Here is a 22,430-nt window from a genome sequence, read left to right as displayed (position 1 = left end):
AAGAAAAGTCATCTTGGGACCATCCAAAGAAAGAAACCCATCCAACAAGCACTCACCCACATCTGATTAAAAGCTCCCTTTGGTGTGATTCCTTTGTGTCTCAGAGTCAGCATTTGGACTGCCAAAGAAGCAAGGGTGTGCAGGCTGGGGAGTGTCTGGAGGCTCCGGGAACAGACACTGGCCCCCCTGCCATGACTGATGAGAGCTGATCTTCATTAGAATCCTCCTATGGGCCAGATAGTTCTACGTGTCCTGTTTGTAGCAGCTCAACTCCTAACCCAATAAAGTAGGTGTTATTCCCATTCTAGAGATGAAGCCATAAAAACATAGCAAAGCAGCTTGTCCAAGGTCACCAAGTTTGTAAATGGGAGAGAAGTGCCCAGATCCTGCATTTACTCACTAATAACTACAGAGCAGCACTATCAAAAGAAAGATAATACAAGCCATATATGTAATTTTAAATTTCGTAGGAGGCACATATTTTTGATGCTTAACCGACTTCCTTACAACCAAAAACAGATTTAAAGGCAGTAATATTCCAAGTGGGGGAAGAAATCTTCAAATAGCTTTCATCTGAGGCTCAGATACATCGATTTTCTTGAACATTTTCCTTTAGGGTTGGAGTGTTGGCTGCCATTTCCCCCTCTTCCTTCTTCGGAAGCCTTGATCCTGTTCTAGGATATAGGGAACTCCCCACAAGAGATCATGGCCTCACTTCTGGGTAGACCTAGATAGTCTGAGCCAACCGGGTGGTCTTGTTCCTTTGTCCACAATCGGTTCAGGATGACATCTGACCCTTAAGATAAATAGAGAAGTATCTTGGGGACTTCTGGAAAAATGATTAAGACTCCTGAGAAAGAGACATAGAAGAGATGGTTCCTTTCCATTCAGACTTTTTTTTTTTTTTGCTTTAATTGGGGTAAAATACACATAATGTAAGACCTATCATTCTAACCACTTTTAAGTAAGAATTGAGTGGCATTCAGTACATTCATACTGCACAGTCCTCATCACTATCTATCTAAGAAGCACATTTTTAAAAAGAAATGGGTGACATTAATTTTAATAAGGAAGTTTATTCAACCTAAATTTGGTTCTAGATAAATTGTCTAAAATGTTATCAAGATGCAATCCATACAAAAATCATTAAGTATTCATGATATTTCGCCATCTTTCTTTTCACACTAGATTTTATACTTCCAGCCCATGCCAGTTTGAACCGGCCAAGTTTCAAGTTTCAAGTTTCAACAGCCACCTGAGGTTCCTGGCTCCCATGTCAAACAGCCTAGGACTGGAGCTTCTCAAGCCTAGGCACTCTCGGCCAGCCCATGGGCCTCCCCGGGGGACAGTAGCAAGCCACCTGCTGATGAGAGCAACATGACCCCCAACGAGCCCTCCAGAGTAGCTTGTGATTCACGGCAGGGCCCTACACAGTGTCTGACAGTCATGGTTCTAGATCCACATCTCTAACGTCCCCACTCCGGGAATGTCCATCATCATGCTCACAGACAGCAGAAGCTTGGGGGCCTATAGGAGAGCTTTTCCTAATCGGCCAAATCTTTTGCCCCTAACTGCCCACCTGTGGGTCTATGTCCACACTGAGAGAATGACCTCAGCCACGGAAGCACAGAAGACACCTACGTAGGCACTCGGGCATTCCCGCATGGAGCCAATAATAAGTAAACACATGCCTACGTGGAAAGAGACAGGAGTGTGCGCAAGGGGCTGAAGCAAGTTGTGGTTGCCGTGGAAACCAGCCAGGCTCTCTCCAGACTGTTCCCTGAAGCCTTGATCACTTAGTGGCTAATGAAGCCCAGTGGACATTGTCCCTGTACCTACAGAAGCCTTCCAAATGGGCCCATTATGGTGAAAGCAGATCGAAAAGCAAATGGTTAAGTACTTTTTCCATCTATCGTCACGTTCACTTCTTGTCCTCAGCATGGCCCAGAGGAGACCAAAATAAAACCACCTTTGCCTCAGAGAGAAATGGCAGAAGGCCATCCTGGAGTGACAAAAGGGGTGAGGTGGCCCCAAAAAGGGAAGCAATGAAACTCTGCCTCCTGTCTACCATAGAAAATGCTTGACAGGACAAATGGTTATGGCCTCGGTGATTTACTACCTGCCCAACCTGACATGGAACTCGCCCCGTATGGCAAATCCCTGGTTTGAGTTGTTCTCCCTGGAGCCATGTCTTTGGGATCTTCCAGGTCATTCTTTCACACTGTCACTCATTCTTTCACTCATCTTTTTTTTTTTTTTTAAAGTTATTAAAGTATAATTAACATACAGTGTTCTATTAGTTTCAGGTATATAAGATAATGACTCAACAAGTCTACACATGTCTCAACACTCATGAAGATAAGTGAACTCGTAATCCCCTTCACCTATTTCACCATCCCTAACTCCTTCACCCTCTGCTAGCAACCTTCAGTTTGTCCTGGTGTTTTGTTTGTCTCTTTTTCTTCTTTGTTTGTCTGTTTTGTTACTTAAATTCCACATATGAGTGAAATCTTATGGTATTTGTCTTTCTCTGACTTATTTCACTTAACATTATACCCTCTAGGTCCACCCATGTTGTTGTAAATGGCAAAATCTCCTTTTTTATGGCCAAGTAATAGTCCATATGGGTATGTATAAGTATACATACGTATCACATCTTCTTTTTCCATCCGTCTATCAATGGACACTTGAGTTGCTTCTGCATCTTGGTTATCGTAAATAATGTTGCACTAAACACGCAGGTGCATATATCTTTCTGAATTAGTGTCTTCATTTGCTTTGGGTAAACACCCATTAGAGAAATTATGGGATCATGCATAATTCCATTTTTAATTTTTTGAGGAACCTCCATTCTGTTTCCAACAGTGGCTACATCAGTTTGCATTCCCACCAACAAGGCATCAGAGTTCCTTTATCTCCACATCCTCGCCAACACCTATTGTTTGCTATGTTCTTCATCTCAGGCATTTTTCCTTGCTTGTTCTTGATAAGAAGCACCACGTACAGCGGAAAGAGCCTAAGCCACCGAGTCACGGGAACCTAGGTTTAAATTCCAATTCTGGGGGCAGCTGGGTAGTTCAGTCAGTTAAGCGTCTGACTCTTGGTTTCAGCTCAGGTCATGATCGCGGGGCCATGAGATCAAGCCCAGTGTCCAGCTCTGCCCTCAGCAGGGATTCTCTGCTTGGGATTCTCTCCCTCTGCCCTTTCCCGCCCTCACTCTCTCTTTCTCTAAAATAAAATAAAATAAATTAATAAATCTTTTTAAAAATCCAAGTTCTTAATCTTAGTGGATCTGTGTGGTCTTGCCTAAGTTATGAAGAAAATCTCTGTTCCTTGGTTTTCTCATCTGTCACATGGGGGTGAGATCAGAATAAGGGCTGCTACTCGTCTTTCATACAGCTAGAGCCAAAATGTTTAGCCGCAGACTTACATCTCTGTCCTTTCCCCTAGACCTTGAGTATTGAAACTGGAAGTCATCCCACTTGGATCATTAGCAACTACTGAGCACAGAGCCTGGTACTTCCAGATACTCAATAATTTCAGCTGAATGAACAACCGACAAAGTGCTTTCACATGTATATATTCTCTCTCTCCCTTTCACCCTCTCTCTCCCTCTCTTAAATTTCATTGTCACAGCAATCTGGTTCAGGATTATTTTAGCTCAGTATAAGAGACAAAGGGATTATAATATTAAAATACAAGTTTCCTGTTCTCAAGAAATCTGAAATTTTATTATATTTATTTAACAAACAATTTATATAATATTTAGCCTGTGCCAGCTACTGTTCTGAGCACTTTACAAATATTAGCTTATTTCATCCTCATAATATCCCTTGGAGGCAGGTACTACTGCTGATCATGGGCCGTAGTTACACAAGTACCTGGCAAAGCAGGAGTCAAACTCAGCCAAGCTGGCTCTGGAGCCAGTGCCCTGAGCCATTCGGCCAGGGCCTTTGGTAGGGCACAGAGGTCACCTGCAGGAGTGTAAGGGAATCGTGAACGAGAGTGCTGGGTTACGTGGGAGAGAGGACCCTGCACCGCACCTTAAGGGTGAGCAGGATTTGAACACACGGAGTGTGTGGAGAAGACTGGGGGCCAGAGGATGGTAAGCCCTGACCCTCTGCATAAAGAGTCTGGGTTTGAGGACATGGGAAGCTACTGAAGGTCCCTGAGCCATGGGGGGACCAAAGCAAAGCTGTCTTTAAGGAGGCAAATGGCATCTGGCAGTGGCATGCAAAGTGGGCCAAAGGGAAGAGATGGGGCAACTGGGGAGAGTAAAACCCAGCAGTTGCTATGAATGGAGGAAGGAGGAGGTGACAGGGCCTCCACCAGGACAATGGAGGCAGCAGCACGGGGGCAAATTCAAGGATTCTGCTACTGCCAGGATGTGAGACGTCTGTATCAGTTTCCCACCACACAAGCACTCAAATCAGAAACGAGTTCCAGGGAGGACTCACGGGGTACGTTCTTAGCCACCCAGCCTGGCACCTGGGCTCCCTGCGGCACTGCCTTCTAAAGAAGGTGAGAGGTGCGTGGAAATGGAAATGACGACTTTTACGGTTGTGCACGGCTGGCTGCTGAAGACACCATTCAAATCCCAGCCACCCTAAACACGAAAGCTTGCCTGGTATGTGCAACGGTCGTCCTGTTTGTTACGCGGCCCGATCCATCCCAACCCAGCCTGGGTCTCTCCACTAATGGAGCTTTCTAACAACCATCCCCATGAGCCTGGAAGGAGAGAAGCAAGAACTAAGGGATGGACAGTGAGGTTGGAAGTGAGTTATGGCCCAAGAACACAATTTATCAGCCTTCTTCCGAGTTTTACCAATTGTCCAAAATCCTATATCCAGCCCCAGTTTTGCATAAATTCCCAGGGAAGGTTCTGTCTGGCATCCGAATGAAAGAGATGCCAAGGTGCAGGCACAACAGAAGACTCATAAAACTGGTAAAGATAACTTGGCTTTGACAAAAGCCAGAGTTTTCCTTATTATTTATCTATCATATTTGAAGCCTTGGAATCCCATTTTCATCTTGATGGAGGCAATAAAATCTTAGCCAACTTTTATGGCTCCCAGGATAAAAGCCCAGGACTCTACCCTTGCTCCCATCCAGCCACTCTTGCAGACTTTTAAATTCAAGTCAGGGCAGATGCTGCTCTTCGTCCGAGGCAAAACGTATTTATCTTTGTAAGCACAACCATTAAGATGTAAGCATGAATACCTGAGAGGTGAATCATTAAGGAAGAAAACAGGAAGAAACAGGAGGTGAGGCTTCTGAACACTTAGAGGGAAGGATGACGCAGGAGCCCCCACCAAAAGCATTTCATAGAGTGTTGGGGAGCAGGGCGGGGGACAGGCATCTGCAGGGATGGCGAGAGTGGAACCCGGGAGTGGGCCAAGGGCAAAGCTCTGCAGTGGGAAAGGCTGTGACGTGACCCGCGCGTGCTCCGTGCTTAAGGGAGGTTTTGGTGGGAAAATGGTGCTAGCATTTCTGTTTGTCTGTAGAATCACCGTGGACCTGAAATCCAGCCCCTCTGCTTCTCCAAACACTAAAGCAAGTCTCCAGGTAGAAATAAAAAGCTGAAATCAGGCTACAACATGAGAAGGAAGGAAGGAAGGAAGGAAGGAAGGAAGGAAGGAAAGAAGGAAGGAAAAGGAAAAGGAAAGAAAAGAAAAAGGCAGCTCATCCAGGAAGCTGAAAACTTTCTGCTCCTCTGGGACCTAACCTATGGAGCTGGGGTATCCAATGCTAGACAGTCGGGAAACATGGGTTCTTGTCCATATCCTGCTCGGGACTGACTAAGTGACCTTGGACAAGCCGCCTCACTTTACTCAGGAGAATGACCTAGAAGAGAGACACCTAGGGCATCACAGGGCATAAATCACACCAGCAGTGCCCCCCTTTCAAGCCACTGCTAGTGATGGGAATCTCTAATCAATCACAACAGTCTGGAAAGCGGAGTCCCAGTTCGTCTTTGCTGCCAAGCCTTGACTCTTCAGCAAAGCATTCTTGGAACCACTACCAGTTAATCAGAGTGGGCCCAGGAGATGACACGTTCCCCAATCCCTGGACCAGATCTCTTCTAATCCTTGAACACCAAAGCCGCAGAACGCTGCGTGTTGCATGTATTCTCATTACAAATCCCCTTAACGAAGTTCTAACTCTCTCCCTCTCTATGGCCTTCTCCCAAGTCTTAGCAACCCAGGCTATGCAGCAAATGCCAACGTTGAGGCCCTCACTGCATGTCTGAAGCTCTGAAAGTGACCTTGAGCATTTTCCTTGAGCCTCTTTACCTAGGGTTCCCCTAATTCTGCTAGAAAGTACCTCCTGGGGCCAATGTCCGCTCCACCCTCTTAAGGAGTTCATCTGGGTAAAGAATTCTACTTCTTTTCCAGTGCTTTGCAATCATGGAATAGAAGACAGCCTAGAGAAGTTCAAAGACATTTAATTATTAGTGTTGGTTCTTTTGAAAATTATTAAAGAGCCTGAAATTAGAAATTCAGATTTTTCTCCAGATCCCTAAGAACAAACAGCTCGCTTATAAATGGCTTAGTGCGTCTGTTTCATGTACACAAAATTATCTTTCAGGAAAGTGGATTGTTTTTCATGTCATTTTGCATCTCTAAAATATACCACCTATGGCAAAAGGAGAGGAATTAGAGGTCTGACAAAATCTACCACAGAAATAATTAGCACTAGAGGCTGTCTGAGAGTTGAATGAAAGAGAATCCAGTTTCTTATTTATCTCTGGTCTCTCTATCTGGAGCTCTCCATCACACCCCAGGGAAGAGGAATTTCATCTTTGATGCCTAGAAGGATGGCTTGCCTTGTTGCTTCCACAAGGTGTGTCTGCTGGCAAGGACCCTGAGCCCCCAACCTGGCAACTCACTCAGGATCAGGGTGCTATGGAAACCTGCTTTAGCCCTGAAACTTTCTGGGGAAACAACCAGATACACCCATTGGGCACTGGTCACAGGAACAGTGACACTCATTCTTTACTCCCAAGGATTCAGAGAGTCTTTGCTTAAATCAGGTTCATTAAATGGGGAACACTGGAGTCCACTGAGGGTTTGTTGTGGGTGTGTGTGTGTGTTTAAGCTCATCAAACTTCACCCAAAATGAAGCTTCATTTGGGGAACGTTCATGACGCCCAATCCACTGATCACCCACCCACAGCGTTTGCACCCTTGCTGGGAATGTAGGGTTCACCTAGCAGCTCCCGCCAGCCTCTGGGGTATGCCACTTTGCTCCTGAGATTTAAAAAAAACGACTTTCATGACAGTGAGGCTTCCTCACTGCTCAACCCCTCTCGGGTACCTCTGTCGCTCAACATTTTTTAAAAATGGGCCTCTTCTTTAAAGATTTTATTTATTTATTAGACAGAGAGAGATTGTGAGCAGAGGTAGAAGGGTAGAGGGGAGAAGTTGGGGAGCCCGACATGGGACTCGATCCCAGGACCCTAGGATCATGACCTGAGCCAAAGGCAGACACTTAACCAACTGAGCCACCAGGCACCCAATGTGCCTCCTCCTATATGTGTACAGGTACCACTACTACCTCCAGAAGAGGAATGGGCTTCCAGGAACGTGTGAGTTACTTCAACAGCACTTCTGTCACAGCAAAGGACAGAAGCTGTATGTCCCTCAAGGTCTCCCCAAACAGAGTCAGGAAGAAGGCTTCTCTTAAAGTCAGTGTTGGTGCTAGTGTGGTTACCGAGTCAGAACACACTCCCCTTGGAGGATTCCGACTGTTTAAAGATAAGTCAAGGAGGATCCAAGATTGAAATGGTTTCAAAGAAGCCCACTTCCCCTGGGAGGACCTGGTCTTGGGGAGGTGACCTCTTCTCTCAGGACATCTTTCCTCTAGCCCAGCTCCACAGTCACAGGTCCTGCTCCCTCTGCTAGATGCTTTCTTTTCTGCATATTGAGATCTGCCTAGAAAGGAGTCTGAGAGGAAAAGAATCTTAGGGGAGTGTGAGGCAGAGGCCCTCTCACACAGGGAGAGTTTCAGATATTATTTGAAATGAAACAAGAAGTCAGGGGAGGGTCCAAGAGGGATGTCCTGTGAGATCTCCTGCTTCTCCTCAGTTGCTCCAGAAGATGAGAAAAAGCTTGCTCTTCTTTTTCCTGTTGTAGCTCTCCCAGCGTTCATTGCGAAGAACACACGGGGCAGAGGTAAACCCTCACTGTCTTTATGGACTGAAGGATGGTAGAGGGAATGAGAAAACACAGACACATTTGCGGCCAGAAGGAAACAAACGATTGCTATGCTCTTGTTTCATTCATAGAGACACCAAGACCTTGAAAGGGAATTGACTTGTCCAAGGTCACCAGGAAGTTACAGCAGAACCAGGATAAGAACCTAGTTAGTTTTCAGCTGACCACAGTTCCTCAGATGAAAGAAGGTGGTCATCACCTCTACTTTTATTTCCCAAATTGATCTCGAACACCGTCACTAATCCCCAAGGCCCAGAGAGAAGCGCTGCATGAACCTGGGTGAGCAAACGGTTTTCTTTTTTTCAGATGCTCTATGCTTTCTTCCTGGACAGGTCTAAGGTCTAAGAAACCAAGTTGCCCACCTCATGGCTCAGAGGGAGACGATAACCTTAAGGCAGCATCCCCAGGAGCCCAAGCAGGTGTCTGTGCAATTAGGTGGCTCCTAAAAACAACCCTTTTCCTTTGAAGGAAGCTATTTTCCACCCCTAGGGCACAATCCCAGGCAGGAGGCTCTGTGAATGCCCCTTTTGCAATTCGCCCTCTGTTTCAAGCCTGCCTTTATTTATTTATTTATTTATTTATTTATTTATTTAACAAAGATCACAAGTAGGCAGAGAGGCAGGCAGAGAGGGCGGGGGGGGGGGGGGGGGGGGGGAAGCAGGCTCCCTGCTGAGCAGAGAGCCTGACGCGGGGCTTGATCCCAGGACCCCGGAATCATGACTTGAGCCGAAGGCAGAGGCTTTAACCCACTGAGCCACCCAGGTGCCCCTCAAGATATTTTTAATGTAAGCATAGCCCAAATTGAAGAGAAGGTGGAGTAGGAACATGATCTTTTCTTCTCCCTTTTTCAATGAGCTGCTCCCTGTTTCCCTTAAGACCGTCACTTCACCAGACCTGTACGCCTGGGGCTAATAATACATTATATGTTTATTAAAAAATTTTAAAATTTAAAAAAAAAAAAGAAAGAAAGAACAAAAAAGACTGTCACTTCACTAAGAGCCACCAAAAAGAAAGAAGAAACAGTTTAAAACAGAGATGGGGGAAAAGGTAAAAATGCAGACTCTCTGCTAAGGCAGGCTGGGGACAGACGAAGGTGAGGGTTTTGACCCATCAGAGCAATCTGCTGGACCCCGGATTCTCCACAGACCTGGGTATTGAGTTTCTGGATTCACCTGCATCCAACAAACACAGAAGGCCCAGAGTTCTGCTTGCCCGGGGAGGAGGCGAATAGAGCTGACAGTTAAGTTCCCAAGCCGTAGGGAAAGACCTGGGTCCCAGCAGGCTTGGGAACTAGGAACCAAGCTTCCATTCAAACAGGCCCCCAGCTTCTGGGCATTGTCGTGATCTTCTATATCAGCACCAGGCCAATTGTATGAACTAAAATTAACTGGATGAGCAAAAACATGGGCCTGCTGCTTAAAAGGCCTGAGCACATTTAATGGAGTTTTCGAGTGCCCTAATTCCTTAAGAAAGACAGACAAGCAAATGTCCTACCCTAGTTCCCTCACTACTCAAACGCTAGAGAGCACTTTTTTTTTTTTTTTTTTTTTTTTTTTTTTTTTTTTTTTGGGCAATAAAATTTTTAGGGCAAATGGTGGATTTCTGTTGTTGTCATTCTCCTGAAGTAGTTGTTTTTCTGGAAAAGACCTCATTCTGGACCCAGACCCTAAATATGGGGCTTCTAGTGCACAAAATCGGGATGTTTGGGGCCTACAGGCACGAGTCAGTCTGCCTCTTCCTAAACATAGCCTAGTAAACTAAACTTGGAAGCATCAGCTTGTGTGTGGTCCCGAGTGTGACTCTGTAAGCACGTGCCCCCAGCAATGACAACGGCTGGCGACTCTGTCATCCACGTCATCCCTATTTTTGAGTCTCCCTGCTAAACAAGCTTCTACACAGCTGAAATGGAGGCTCTAAGGAGTTTCAGTCCACCTGGGCATTTTTCTGGCAAACAGGGGTGGCTAAAGCATGGGTGTCCTCCAAAGGCCCTAGGGGAAAAGCCAAGTGAGAAAACTCTCCCAGCACAAGATGGTGGGTCCCCAAATACAACCATTCCATTTCCTCCAAAGCCTCCAGCTTTTACTGGATGGGAAAGAAGTTAGTCATGAAACACATTTGCTCAGGCCCCCCAGGGCCAGCGGCAGGCATACACAGGATGTATGACCAGGACTGAAAAAGTCAGGCTCCCAGGCCTGTCCAAGGATGGATGGAGAGGTCGTGGGCTCTGATCTATGACCAAAGTACTTCAAAAATCTTGCCACCTAGAGTACTGTAGCAAAATGTAGGCATACCATTTGCACTTTCAACATTCAGAATGATTTCACTTTGCAGATTTTGCTAGAAGAACTAACATGTGTCCAGTGCCTTAAATAACATCTGACACCTAGTAGATCTTCCAGGAATGTCTGAAAGAATGAATGAATAGCTCCAGGGAGGTGCCTTGTATGTACAGCAGAATATGCGTCCTCTTCTGGTGACAGGACACATTCCTGCATCCTTCCAACAGGTTTGTGGTGCTGCCCACCAAAATGAATGTTGAAGACACCTCCCTGTGTACTGGAGATGACGTGTTCTCTGAAATTGGCTCTGTCTGTCAGCCTCATCCCATACCCAGGAAGGACCGCACAAGGGGACCACAGTGAGTGCCCTTGGCCCTTTTCCTATAAGACCTATTTGTCACCCTGCTAAGGCATTTCCTATGACACATGCTCCTGGGATGCATGGCTCCCAGGGTGAGCCCAGTCTGCACTGCAGGCCCCGGCCACCTCCAGGAGGCTACATGAAGTGAGAATTTCCTGGCCGACTTGACATTGGTGAGTCAGGCTGGCATGAGGCAGCTTCAGAAATGACAGGGCCTCAATTGTGTGCATGGAGCAAGCACCATCAGCTGGCTGGACCCAAACCAAGGTTGCCTGGGACATTCAAGAGCCCTTTCAAATGGCCATGCCCAGAGCTGGTTCGGCACTCTGAGTGGATAGCTGAGTGTGGCGAGGTCCAAGGGCTGCTCCCACTCTGCTGCGGGAAAGGATTTATTCTCCACTCCCCACACAGCAGCCCATTTCCTCTGAGACATGTCATTGGGGTCACACAACAAGGGCAAAGTAATAACAGCTAATGCTTAGTAAGCATTCAACATGTAATAGCCACGATTCTAAACATTCTATATACACGGATGCATCAAATCCTTACAAGATTAAGAAACAGGGACTATTACTATGGCCACTGGACAGATGAGGAAACTGAGGCACCAAAACTGAAGCCACTCGTGCAGGGTCAAAGCCCTAGAGAAGGGCCAGCTGGGACTCAGCAGAAGGGCTGCAGAGGCTGGGTCCCTAAGCACCCTACGGGACCATGCATAATAGCCCCCAGCCTCCTTTCCTGAGGATGCATGTCCCAGGGTGGGAGAAAAAGCAGGAGCTGGAGATGCCGGGAGGCTGGGTGTTCTACCTATCCTCCTTGTTGGTTCCAACCCAATAAGAAAAAGACACAAGGAGCCAGATGGAGAACAAGAGAATAGGAGCTCCCATCATAGAACGCTGGCTCAGAGGAGGGCAGGTCTCTTGTCTCCCAGCCCATACCCAGAAGCTGCAACAGGAAGAACAGAAGCAGGGGTGACTGGCACAGGAGAGCCCTGCAATGCCCTACCTTACTGATCAGGCATCTACAGGGCACTACATTCAATTAATTCCTTGTGCCAGGGAACACCAGTGAAGGCACGGGGATGAGACAGATGGACGAATGGATGTCGATGAACGAATGAACAGACAGATAAGGTAGGAGGACAACACAGGCACCCACTCCCCCCAGAAACCCCCGGAGGAGAGAGGCAATGGGGCACAAGCACAGGCCACCAAGCCCAGAGGACCCTGGGGGTCATAGACAAACAGCCAGGCTGAAGCAGCCCGCTCCTGGGCCAGGAGGCTTTTCCTCACCCCATGAGCTATCTGAGGATTCATTTCTGAAATGAATCATTTTCACAGGGGAGGCCAGAGAAGTCAACACCCCAGCTAGTAAAATTAACAGCTGCTCCTTACAGAAGGTGCTGGGGAGGCTGGCTCACAGAGCACGTGGCCCGTAGACCAGCAGTGCAGACGAGCAGCTGGTGTGGCCAAGATGTGGGGCTGCAGGCCTGAGCCAGGCGTGTCCTCCGTGTCCTCCGTGGCAGGGACTGGACTCTGGCTGCTGGGCAGGGCCCGGGGTAGGCTGAAAGCAGGAGATGCAGGCAGGTGAAGATAAACCGACCCTGCTGCAGAATTCCCAGACGCACACCACTGAGACCCATTAACTGAGCCAGCTGGGAACCTGCTGCTGAACTTGGGGGCAGGGGTGCCTGGCTCTGTCCTTTGTCTCCCCAACTCTGTGACATCATTTGGTCAAGGTTGTGGGCCTAAATGTCTGCCGAAGGGGCTAGATGGTACACCTTATTCATGAACGTGTGCTGTGGGGAACTGAGGGGCAAATCCCGCTAGCTGCTTAGAAATACTGATCGTCCTGGAGCAGAGGGGGAGTTTAATGATTTAGTTCGGGGGCTGGCAAACGTCTTCTGTACAGGGCCAGACAGGAACTATTTTAGGCTGGTGGGTATTTTGGACTCTGTGGAGACTAGTCAATTCTGCATTGCAGTTCAGGACAAAAGCAGCCATAGACAATATGTAAATGAGTGAACATGGCTGTGTCCCAATAAAGCTTTGTTTATGAACACTGAAATTTGAATTTCATATAACTCCACATGTCACAAGATATTCTTTTGATTTCTTTTCTTTTTTTTAAACACCATTAAAAATGTTAAAACCATCCTTAGCTTGCGAGCTTGGGAGCCAAACAGGCAGTGAGCTAGATTTGGACCACGGGTTTCAGTTCACTGATCCCTGGACTACTTAAATGTTTCCCAAAGTGTGTTCTTTATGATGCCTATAGGTTTTTCCTAAGGAAAGGGTTTAATGGTGAAATAGGAATGGGAAACGTTGGGCAAAGCAAAGCCCTTCTGCCTTTTTACCGCAGGACTTCTTTAAGCCTTGCATGTTGATATGCATTGACAAATCTCAAAAACAGGAGAGAAAGGAAGTCTGTCCAAGTTCCAGGAAACCCATTTTTATCCTAGAGCATCTCCTAGATCTAGTTTTCTGTAGAAGCCAATTAAAGCAGTGAGGATGAAGTCTAAGCAACCAGCAGCAACAGCACCAAATGTGATACTGCCTGTCTTTGAACTTCTCCAGTGACAGGCAGCTCACCACCTACCATGAGTTCCTGCTGGATTCAGTGACTTTTCTCACTCACGTTTTCCCACCCAATGGTGCTGGGTCACAAGTAGCAGACCTAGGGCAACCTAGTGCACCCTTCAAGGTGAGGACAAACATTTCCTGTTTAATGATATAAAGAAAGCAGCCCTTCCTTGACCTACTGATTCCTATCCAAAATATAAACTCTGCATAGGATAAAATAAAGAGCCATTATTAAGTCCTGGAGAGCAACTGCCATGCATTTCTTTCCAAAGACGCCTCCTTAGGGGAGTTTAAAAAGAAAAAAAAAAAACTCAAACAAAATCCCGATCAACTCCCAAGTGCACAGACGGCAGGACCTTCCCCTTCACTCTGAGAACATTCTTACAAAGAATGCAGGCCTGTGACCTCTCTGGTCTTTCTGCGACATAGGACATGTGTAGGTGATTATAAAAATTTTATGTAGATTTGCCTGAAATGTAATAAAAAGGGGAGGGAGTGCGGATGAGAGGAAAAGAGAGATGGAAATGTGAGCTGTGCGTGAACTTGCCACCAGGCAGCCCTGGAAAAGAAAAGTACAGGATGCTGATAAGAAATGTCAGCTGCACCATGAGTCACCTAAAGGGAGAAATGAAAGCAATAAATGTCACATAGTTGATTAGGCACATGCCCACGTGCAACGCCATTTTGTCCAACCGGTCCAATTTCACGTGCAAATGGCATAACAGAACACGTCTATTTAACCCTATTAAACCGACAGGATTATTTCTGTTTGAGAGGCGTATTTGATACATATTTTCTTTGGGGCCCCGGGTGATGAAGATAGAATGGCCCAGCCTGTGTACAGAATGTGAAGTAAAATGCCACACGGGCAATGCATTTAGGAAGATTAAGGGCAAGATTGGTGTTTTTCTTTCTCCTTCTTCAACAAATCATCCCGATGACAGCAAAGCAAGTAGTCTATCTTCTCAGTCCATGGATTAGATCTAGATGCCTCCTGGAACAATATTCAAATGTAGTGCATGGGAATATGGGGGAAAATAACCAAAAGGAACAGTTCTGGGAGTTCTCTCTTTGCTCAAGGAGCTGATCATTATATGGACAAAAACCAATCTTTGAAGAGAAGCAAAAATTACTGAATGTATAAAGGGCTTGTAGTACGGCCCAAGCAACGTAGACATGTAGACCAAGCTTGCACCTTGAGGTGAGGCCATGCGTGGCCACGGGACATAGTGTTTTCTTAGAGAGACAGTCACTCAGAGATCAATGTAGGGATTAATAAATAAGAATGTTCGGAAATAAAATGCTTAACAAAGATGGTTTAAGTGTGTATGTGTGGCAACATTTAACTGTCTGTGTTTCTGTGTGTCTGTAACTTTCCTCATTATAAATGGGTCCTCTGGTACTATAACTCTTGTGACATATTACCTTACAAGGTTCCTTCTTAAGGAAGTTCTTTTTGCCTTTTGATATACTTACTAAGTAAGCAAGCAAACAGACCACGGGTCAGCAACCTATGGCCACGAACAACAGTCTGGGCCACCACTTGTTTATGGCAAGTTTTATGGGAGCACAGTCACATCTGTGTATTGTCCACAGCTGCTTTCAAATGACAATGGCAGAGTTGAGTAGTTGTGACATGGTCCCTAGATCTGCAAAATCTAAAACCTTTACTATCTGACTCCTTGCAGAATACCTTCCCAACCCTGAACTAGACTAACTCTACTACTGACTTTGGCTTATGATTCTGTCATGTACAACCAAGCAATACAAAAGCCTACTCTGTTTCTTGCCCTCTTTATTTATATATACCACCTTAATCTTAGAAAAATGTAATTAGCTCACCAACCAATAATGCAGCATAAAACCACAGACATGTAAAGTGTGAGGAGGAGGGTAAGACAATCAGGACAAAGGGAAAATGAGCCAAAGGACGCAGAGATGTAGTGAGGGGGGTGTGAAGTTGTAGAATGCAAATCTTGAAGTGCTCTGTGCTTTCCATGGGCCATGAACTTGGCTCGCAGCAGCCGCTACAAGTAGAGGGCCATGATCCCTTTCCCAACTTGAAGTGTTCCCTGAAGGTCCACCAGGAAGACCACAGCAATCCCTGGCACGAAGAACTACCTATCTCCTGAGACTGTGCATAAAAGGAACAGCAGGTGTGGTGAACAAAGGCCCCAGCAACACCCCAATGGCCGGGAGGCATCTCCACAGCATTTACTGGTACACTGAACAGTCCCGTAGCCAACTCCATGTCCCAAAGTGGGCTTTACACCGATTCTTCCAGTACATTCCCAAATTTTGACATAAGCATGCACCCCCTCTCATAATCAGAAAATAATACATATCTTTCATTGTAAAAAAATAAAGGAAGGAAGCCGCAACACTTGTCAGCCTGGTGCTCACTTCGACACAGAACCCCTCAGCCACGTGCTCCAAGAGGAGACTCAATCCGGTCTGGCTGTTCTCCTGAAGCTAAGCCTGAGTGCCACAGCGAGAGACAAGGCAGGCTATTCCGAGACCCGAAGCCGAAGCTCCAGGTGGGAACTAGGAAAAGCACTGCTGAATGGTGACGATCATTTATCCTTTTGCACACGGAGCCCTACAACTTTAAATCTACTCTATCAATATAAATAGTTCACGCCCTGCATCTCTCTTGCTCACGGCTTTACGCCCAGGGCCTAGAATAGTGTGGGGGGCAGGTAAGAAATAAGTACTTAGCTGCACGAACCATGTGTTCATCTGAGAGAGCCCAGATAGCAGGTGTGTCTACAGATGTGCTGGGGTTGTCTTGGGGAATCTTCCCCAACCTAGGCCTTACCCACAATGCCTAGCTCTGAGACTCTCATCTGTGACAACGAGACAAGTAAGAAAGGGGCCCAGGTGTGGAGGCCAAGCTCCTGGAGCCATGTGTCAAAAAATAAAATAAAAATGGAAAAGGGAAACTCTGAACAGCTGGATGTCTAGTCTTGCTTCTGTCCCATTGTTGCAAGGATAAACATTTGGACAGCTCAAGACAAACACAGCTTTGGGTTCTGCACAGGCAGGGCCGCGTTCTGGTGCGCGCTGAGACTTCCCCGTGAAATCTGCTCCCTCCTCAGAGCAAAGCCCTGCCTTCTCCTGAAGGAGAGACCTGTTCTGGAGGTATGGCCTGGAACTCCCAGATGCCTACTCTCCGTGCAGCAGGACCTGCTCTGCTCTGAGAGAGCCAGAGCGGCCTGGGCAGGATTTTCTCCAAGGAGACCTTCAGAGAGCAGCTGGCGTCACCGCGCTCCTCCATGCAAATGTTAAGAGAATCAGGCCAAACCGCCTCAGGACCTAATTGGCTCAGACAGTAATGGCAAAATGTCACAGCCAAAGCGACAGCTGCCAGTGGCTTAGAAAAAGAAGAGGCATTGTCTTCGACTGGAAGTAACGACATGGAAAGAGCACTAGACGGGGAGTCCGGAGGCCTGCAGGCCTGCAGGCTCAGGCCCGGCTGGGTCACTTCAGGCTGGGTTCCTGGACTGTGAGATGGAGAATTCATTGACAAGACTGGCTCTCTTGCTTCCTTGTCATTAACCCCTACAACCCAACAGCAAAATCAGAAATATGAAACAAAAACAACATGCGCCTTGCCATGATCATAATGTGTAGGGCCTTGCACTACTCTCAAGCTTTCGAGAATGTTACTGTGAGCAGGAGTATCAAGATGGCTACTGGGGCACTTGGTCTGTGAGTTCTGCTCCCAAAACACCTCCTCCCACCTGCCTGTACCACACGGAGCTCGTTCAGGACTTGCTGCCGTGGCCTGTCCCCAGCACCAGACCTCACAGTCCTGCCTGACGCTCACACCTCAAGCTCCCGCCTCCCCAATCCGCCCTCCACCTGTCCGCTAATATTTCTCTCTGCACAACCTTCCATTGAGATGCCCCTCCCTCAAAATCTCCTTTCCCTACAAAATTCAGTCCAAATTCCTTAGCTGGGCATTTGAAGACATGACAAGCTGTCTCCAGCCCACCTTCCCAGGTCTCTGTGCCCTCGGGGGCCTCTGTGTTCACGGCCTGGTCCTCGCTCCCTCCACGCCATGTCCTTTCTCTGCCACCTCTGGAATGATCCGCTCTCTTCAACAGACATTCACGATGTTAGCTCACAGTTCAAACTCCAATGCTTTCTGCCTTATTGTTTATTATTTAGGTATTCTTCTCAGCTTCTGGCCCACTCAGTGGTCCCTTTCTTGTTTCCAAGCTTTTATCTTTGATGTCTTCTCTGTCATGAAGCATGGGCTCAGTTCATCTTGAAATGGAAGTTTCAGCCCAAAGGATCTCCTCCCTGTGCGGTGCCACGAAATCTTTCTTGATGGTCCCCATGTCCCCACGCTCAGTGCCCCCTACGCACACCCACACGAGGCTTGTACTCATCGCGTTTCTCCTCCAGACGTTCTTTCAGTCATTTCTGTCCATGGTGCAATGGAATTAGATCATATTGCGTTCCACAGGGCTGGAAAAAACGCCTGGCCGAGTCATCCTCAGTAACTCTTGGCTGATGCTGATGATAATAATTAGGGCTGTCTAGAGGGCCACAGTGGCCACGTGGAAGGGACAGGCGTCGCATCTGGGCAACCAAAGTGTCTGCTGAGCCTCGTCTACAATCACTACCTCAGGTAGAGAATGCACTGCCTGCATTTCTTCCCACATGATTGCCCAGACCTGGAATTCCACCTCCACAGGCTTCCTACACAGAATCCACTCCTGCACAAGCACAGAAGGGCAACAGAGCCTTTACCAGAGACTCTGCAGGGAGGGGAGGATGGGGTATGGCCCGCAGCAAGCCACCTTCACTTCCTCATTAGACTCTCCGTGCCGCCCCGTCTCTCCTTGTCCTACCAACCTGGGTCGTCTTGCTCCAGGCAGGAACTGGCCTCACTAGTTCCTCTCTCCTCCTCTCCCAAGCCCCAGCTTTAAATCTCTTCCCTTTCTATGTTTCTGTCAATAGACAACAGCCACAGCTTCACGTCCAGACTCTCCAGAAGGCTTGGCTCCCGAAAGCTCCCTCCATTAACAGAACCTTGACCTCCTTGAAGGCTGTCTGGCCACCACCTTTGTGACACAAGCATGACATTCAGTGTCTTACCCCCTCCCTCAAGCAGTTTGTGAGATATTCATTCCGCACGTAACAAAGAGTTCTCCCCAAGAAGGATCCTGAGGGGTCAACTTTCACCTTCTCCCTACATTTTCCATCACCCCTCACTGAGCTTTTGCCAGGAAGCATCAAGGTTTCCAGTGTTCCTGCCCCATCTTTGATTCACCCAACCATCAGAACATTCCCATTCATCCTTTGAGCCAAATGAGTCTTGACCAAGCCCCAGTTTCAGGCCCAGCAAGGGCAGCTTCCAGAATTGTAGCAAGAAATCACTGGGAATAGAGCATCCTTCTCAGGAGAACCCCTGTCCGAGAGCAGACCCAAGAGAGCTGATGGGCACGTACAGAGAACTCACTGGATCCTGGCATTTATCCTTTATGGGCTCTCTGCAGAATTCTGAGCACATATTGCTTCAACTCCCTTCTCCTCTCCAAGATTATCAAGCTGTGTATGTGTACGTCTATGTGCCTGCTTGTGGATGTGTGCACTCTTGTGTGTGCGTGCCTGTGTACACCTATCCTGATGGCAGAGGAAATGCTCTCCATCCTCCCAACAGACCCTCATTGCTCCAGATGCAAATCCCCCCTCAAACCACTGGCTTATGTATACAGAACCCAGCCTCCACTCCACGACCCACTGTTCACCCCCCACTTCCCAACAGTCGAGGCCTGGAGAAGCCCCAGGAAACATGGCATCCCTCTAAGCAAAGGCATCATAGACCAGACAGCAGGCCTCCCCAAGGGGAAGGCAGTTGGGGACTCACCAGGACTCTGCCAGTCAGTGTCTGGGCAGATATCATCACCCCCGCCCAGTCCTTCACAGAGGTCATCCAGCCGACCTCAGCTGCCACTGCCTCCTCTTTTTCGTCCACTGGCTTGAGAGTGCCATCCGCCTGGCTTGAGCCATTGTTAATCTTCTGGGCCTCCTGGCAACAGAGAGAACAGGGTTGAGAATAGGAACCAACTGGGTTTATTAAACACAACCTACCCAAAAGAATCAAAGTTGGAAGGGTCCTGGCTGATGTGGGAACTGGCCTGAAAATACAAGGGGCAGGGAGATGGAATGCATGATGGCTTTGGATTTCTTTTAAATCTTTTTCTTAAAGCATCTTTTCTTTATTTTCTCTTAAAATATCTTTGTGAAAGAAAGAATGAAATTGATCTCTTTCCACTTTAAAGGGAAAAACAATCATGAAGCTCAGGATGGAAATCATCTCGTCTAGGGTCGGGAATAACTATGAAGGAGGTGAGGTTGACATGCTGTGGTCTCCACCCACCCAGCCTTCCTATCCAGCTCACAGGAGTGCTCGATCTTTCTTAAGAAAATCCCCAACTCCTCATCCCGATCTGTGTAGTTCAAAAAGAACTGAAGGGGGGCACCTGGGTTGTTCAGTGGGTTAAGCCTCTGCCTTCGGCTCAGGTCATGATCTCAGGGTCCTGGGATCGAGCCCCGCGTCGGGGTCTCTGCTCATCGGAGAGCCTGCTTCCCCCTCTCTCTACCTGCCTCTCTGCCTACTTGTGATCTTTCTCTCTGTCAAATAAATAAATTAAAAAAAAAAAAAAAAAAAAAAAACTGACGGCCCACAATGGCTCTAGGAATAGAGACTGATTAATTAGACCATCCCATCCCTTAAGCAAGAGCAATTGAACCAGTGATGGTTACATGACCCATGCCAACCCAATACACTTCAAGCCTGGGACTTTTGCTAGAAAGAGTAGGAAAGGTAATCCTTCCCTGAGAATGAAGCCACCACAGAGGAAGCTATATAAGTTACAGAATATGGATGTCATCATTTGAACATCTGAATCCAGCTGTGCCTGAAATCCACACCAGACCTTTTTAATTACAAAAGAGAATAAATTGTGGCTAAAAACATGCTTGAGTAAACAAGGTTGACTTCCTCAGATAAATGAGCCCCACATGGGGCCCTAAATCACATGCTTTTATATGCAATGTGTCCTCTGCCTACTTCTCCCAGAGAGGGTCAAAACTTATTCCCTGGCCTCCCTCAAGTCTTTGCTCAATGAAATCTTCTCAGGCCACCCTTTGAAAACTCCACCTTGCCTTCCAATAGCACCACCTTTCTGTTTTATTTTTCATTCACTGTGATACGCATTGAGTATCAGCCCCTTCCTGGGCCTACGAGTGACAAACAAAATACAGGACACCCAGAGAAAACTGAGTTTCAGATACAATACAAATTTTTTACATGACACATAGCTATACTAAAAATATATTCTATAACACACATATTTAACTGGGCCCCCTACTTAAATATCCACTGAGATTATGTTTGCAGGTACAGATGAAGAAAAAGATGCTGGGCCAATTATGTTCACCCTCAAATTTAAAAGCTTAGAATCAAATTTCAAAGCAAACACACTGTGAGTTGGAGCAAGGGAGAGAAACCAAGGCAGACGTGAAAAGCTTGGTCTGCAGGGAGTGGGGGTAAGGCAGAGTGAGGAAAGGAGAGCTGAGACGCACGGGATGAGTCATCCTCCTGGGGACTTGCAAGCAAGCCGGAAGCTACTCCTGACGCACGGTTCTCCCCTTCCGGCCTCCATGGGCTCGAGGGAAGTTGAGAAGCCAGTAGGCGCCTTAGCAGCAATGGGGGCTCATGCTGTCTCTCCTGGTGTGTGAGGTCCCCAGGAAACTAGAACAATGTGAGAGGAGGCCTGTGGGGAGCCCCAGGGTGGGCCTGCTCAGGGCCACCTACTTACACCTGTGGACTCTGCCACCCAAGCCACCTAAGGCCAGTCTCAGTGGCCTGGTAGGACCCCGAGCCTTGACCACGTGGAGATTCTGCTGGTGTAGATTCAGCTCTCCTGCTGCATGGGACCACTGGGACCCCGCACCCCCTATGATGGGGACACTATGGCCTGCCGCATAGATGTTGGAGGGATTAACCAGGGTCCAAAGGCACACAACACACTTTCAGTTCATTAGCCCTACCACCTCCCGCCTCTCCTTGAGCCACTGGCACTAGAAAGCAGTGATTCTCAAGTTCGAGTGGGCATCAGAACCACTCAGAGGCCTCATTAAAACACAGTGCTGGGCCCCGTGTCGGAACCTACCGATGCTACCAGCCCAGGAACCCCACTTTGAGAACCACCATTCCTAATCATGTTGGCACGGCTTAATCATCCCTGCCTGATCTAAAATGGGACACGGACCTGAACCCCCAGCTCTTTCCATGCCCCTCTCTTCACCAGAAACAGAACACCACCTGTTTCTTTCAGAACCCAGCATTGGGGGTGGACAAGGGAGAGGTGGGGGCAGGGCAAAACCCTCAAATCAGAGGCTCTGTGTCTCCTTCCAAGCAATGTCCACCACACCCCACCCCTGCGACCTGTCAGAGCTGGTCCACAGCCACAGGCTGCTCCTCAGCCCAGGAGGCTCAGGCTCCACAGCCACCTGGCAAACAGGCAGACCTTGGAGGAGAGAAGCCGCCTGGAAGGGGCCAGGAGGCAGGGAGTCCCCCCCCCACCCACCCAGTCCCAGTGGTTTCAGTGCATCAATAATTCAGAGCACAAGAGGTATACTGCAGAGAATGCCCTTTGCCAGCCCTCTTAACTATTGTTTTACAAGGCATTCATTACTTTAATTACTTTATGATAGGCCAGGAAAAACACAGACTAAAGAAAGATAATGCCCGTGTTATTATTTGTTTACACTAGATGCTGTGGGCTTAATTACGACAGTGGGAGGCAGGCCTGGGGGAGCGGCAGGACAGCAAGGAGGCTGGGGCTCTGGGGGGCCTGCTGCCCGCCGGCCGGTGTTGTCACCTTTGGCCTCCTCCAGCCAAAGCATCCCTTGCTAGCAGCAGGTACAACCCCTTCCTCCAGAGAAGAGAAGGCAGAGGCCTGGGGAGGTT

At 47.7% G+C, this 22,430-nt stretch overlaps 1 protein-coding gene across 17 annotated transcripts in view; it reads right to left on the bottom strand.

Moving 5' to 3' along the window:
- The window catches only part of KCNMA1 (potassium calcium-activated channel subfamily M alpha 1), a 730,798-nt gene that overhangs the window by 491,992 nt on the left and 216,376 nt on the right, over positions 1–22,430 (bottom strand). For all 17 annotated transcript variants that reach the window (XM_059169810.1, XM_059169794.1, XM_059169808.1 and 14 more), the window contains exon 2: positions 19,320–19,481. In XM_059169810.1, the coding sequence (XP_059025793.1) occupies positions 19,320–19,481 (162 nt within the window). The remainder of the gene's footprint in view (positions 1–19,319; positions 19,482–22,430) is intronic.

Source organism: Mustela lutreola, chromosome 4 (genome assembly GCF_030435805.1).
Source record: "Mustela lutreola isolate mMusLut2 chromosome 4, mMusLut2.pri, whole genome shotgun sequence".
Taxonomy (NCBI): Eukaryota; Metazoa; Chordata; class Mammalia; order Carnivora; family Mustelidae; genus Mustela; species Mustela lutreola.
The sequence above is the reverse complement of the archived record's forward strand: the minus strand, read 5'-3'. Positions and strand labels throughout refer to the sequence as shown.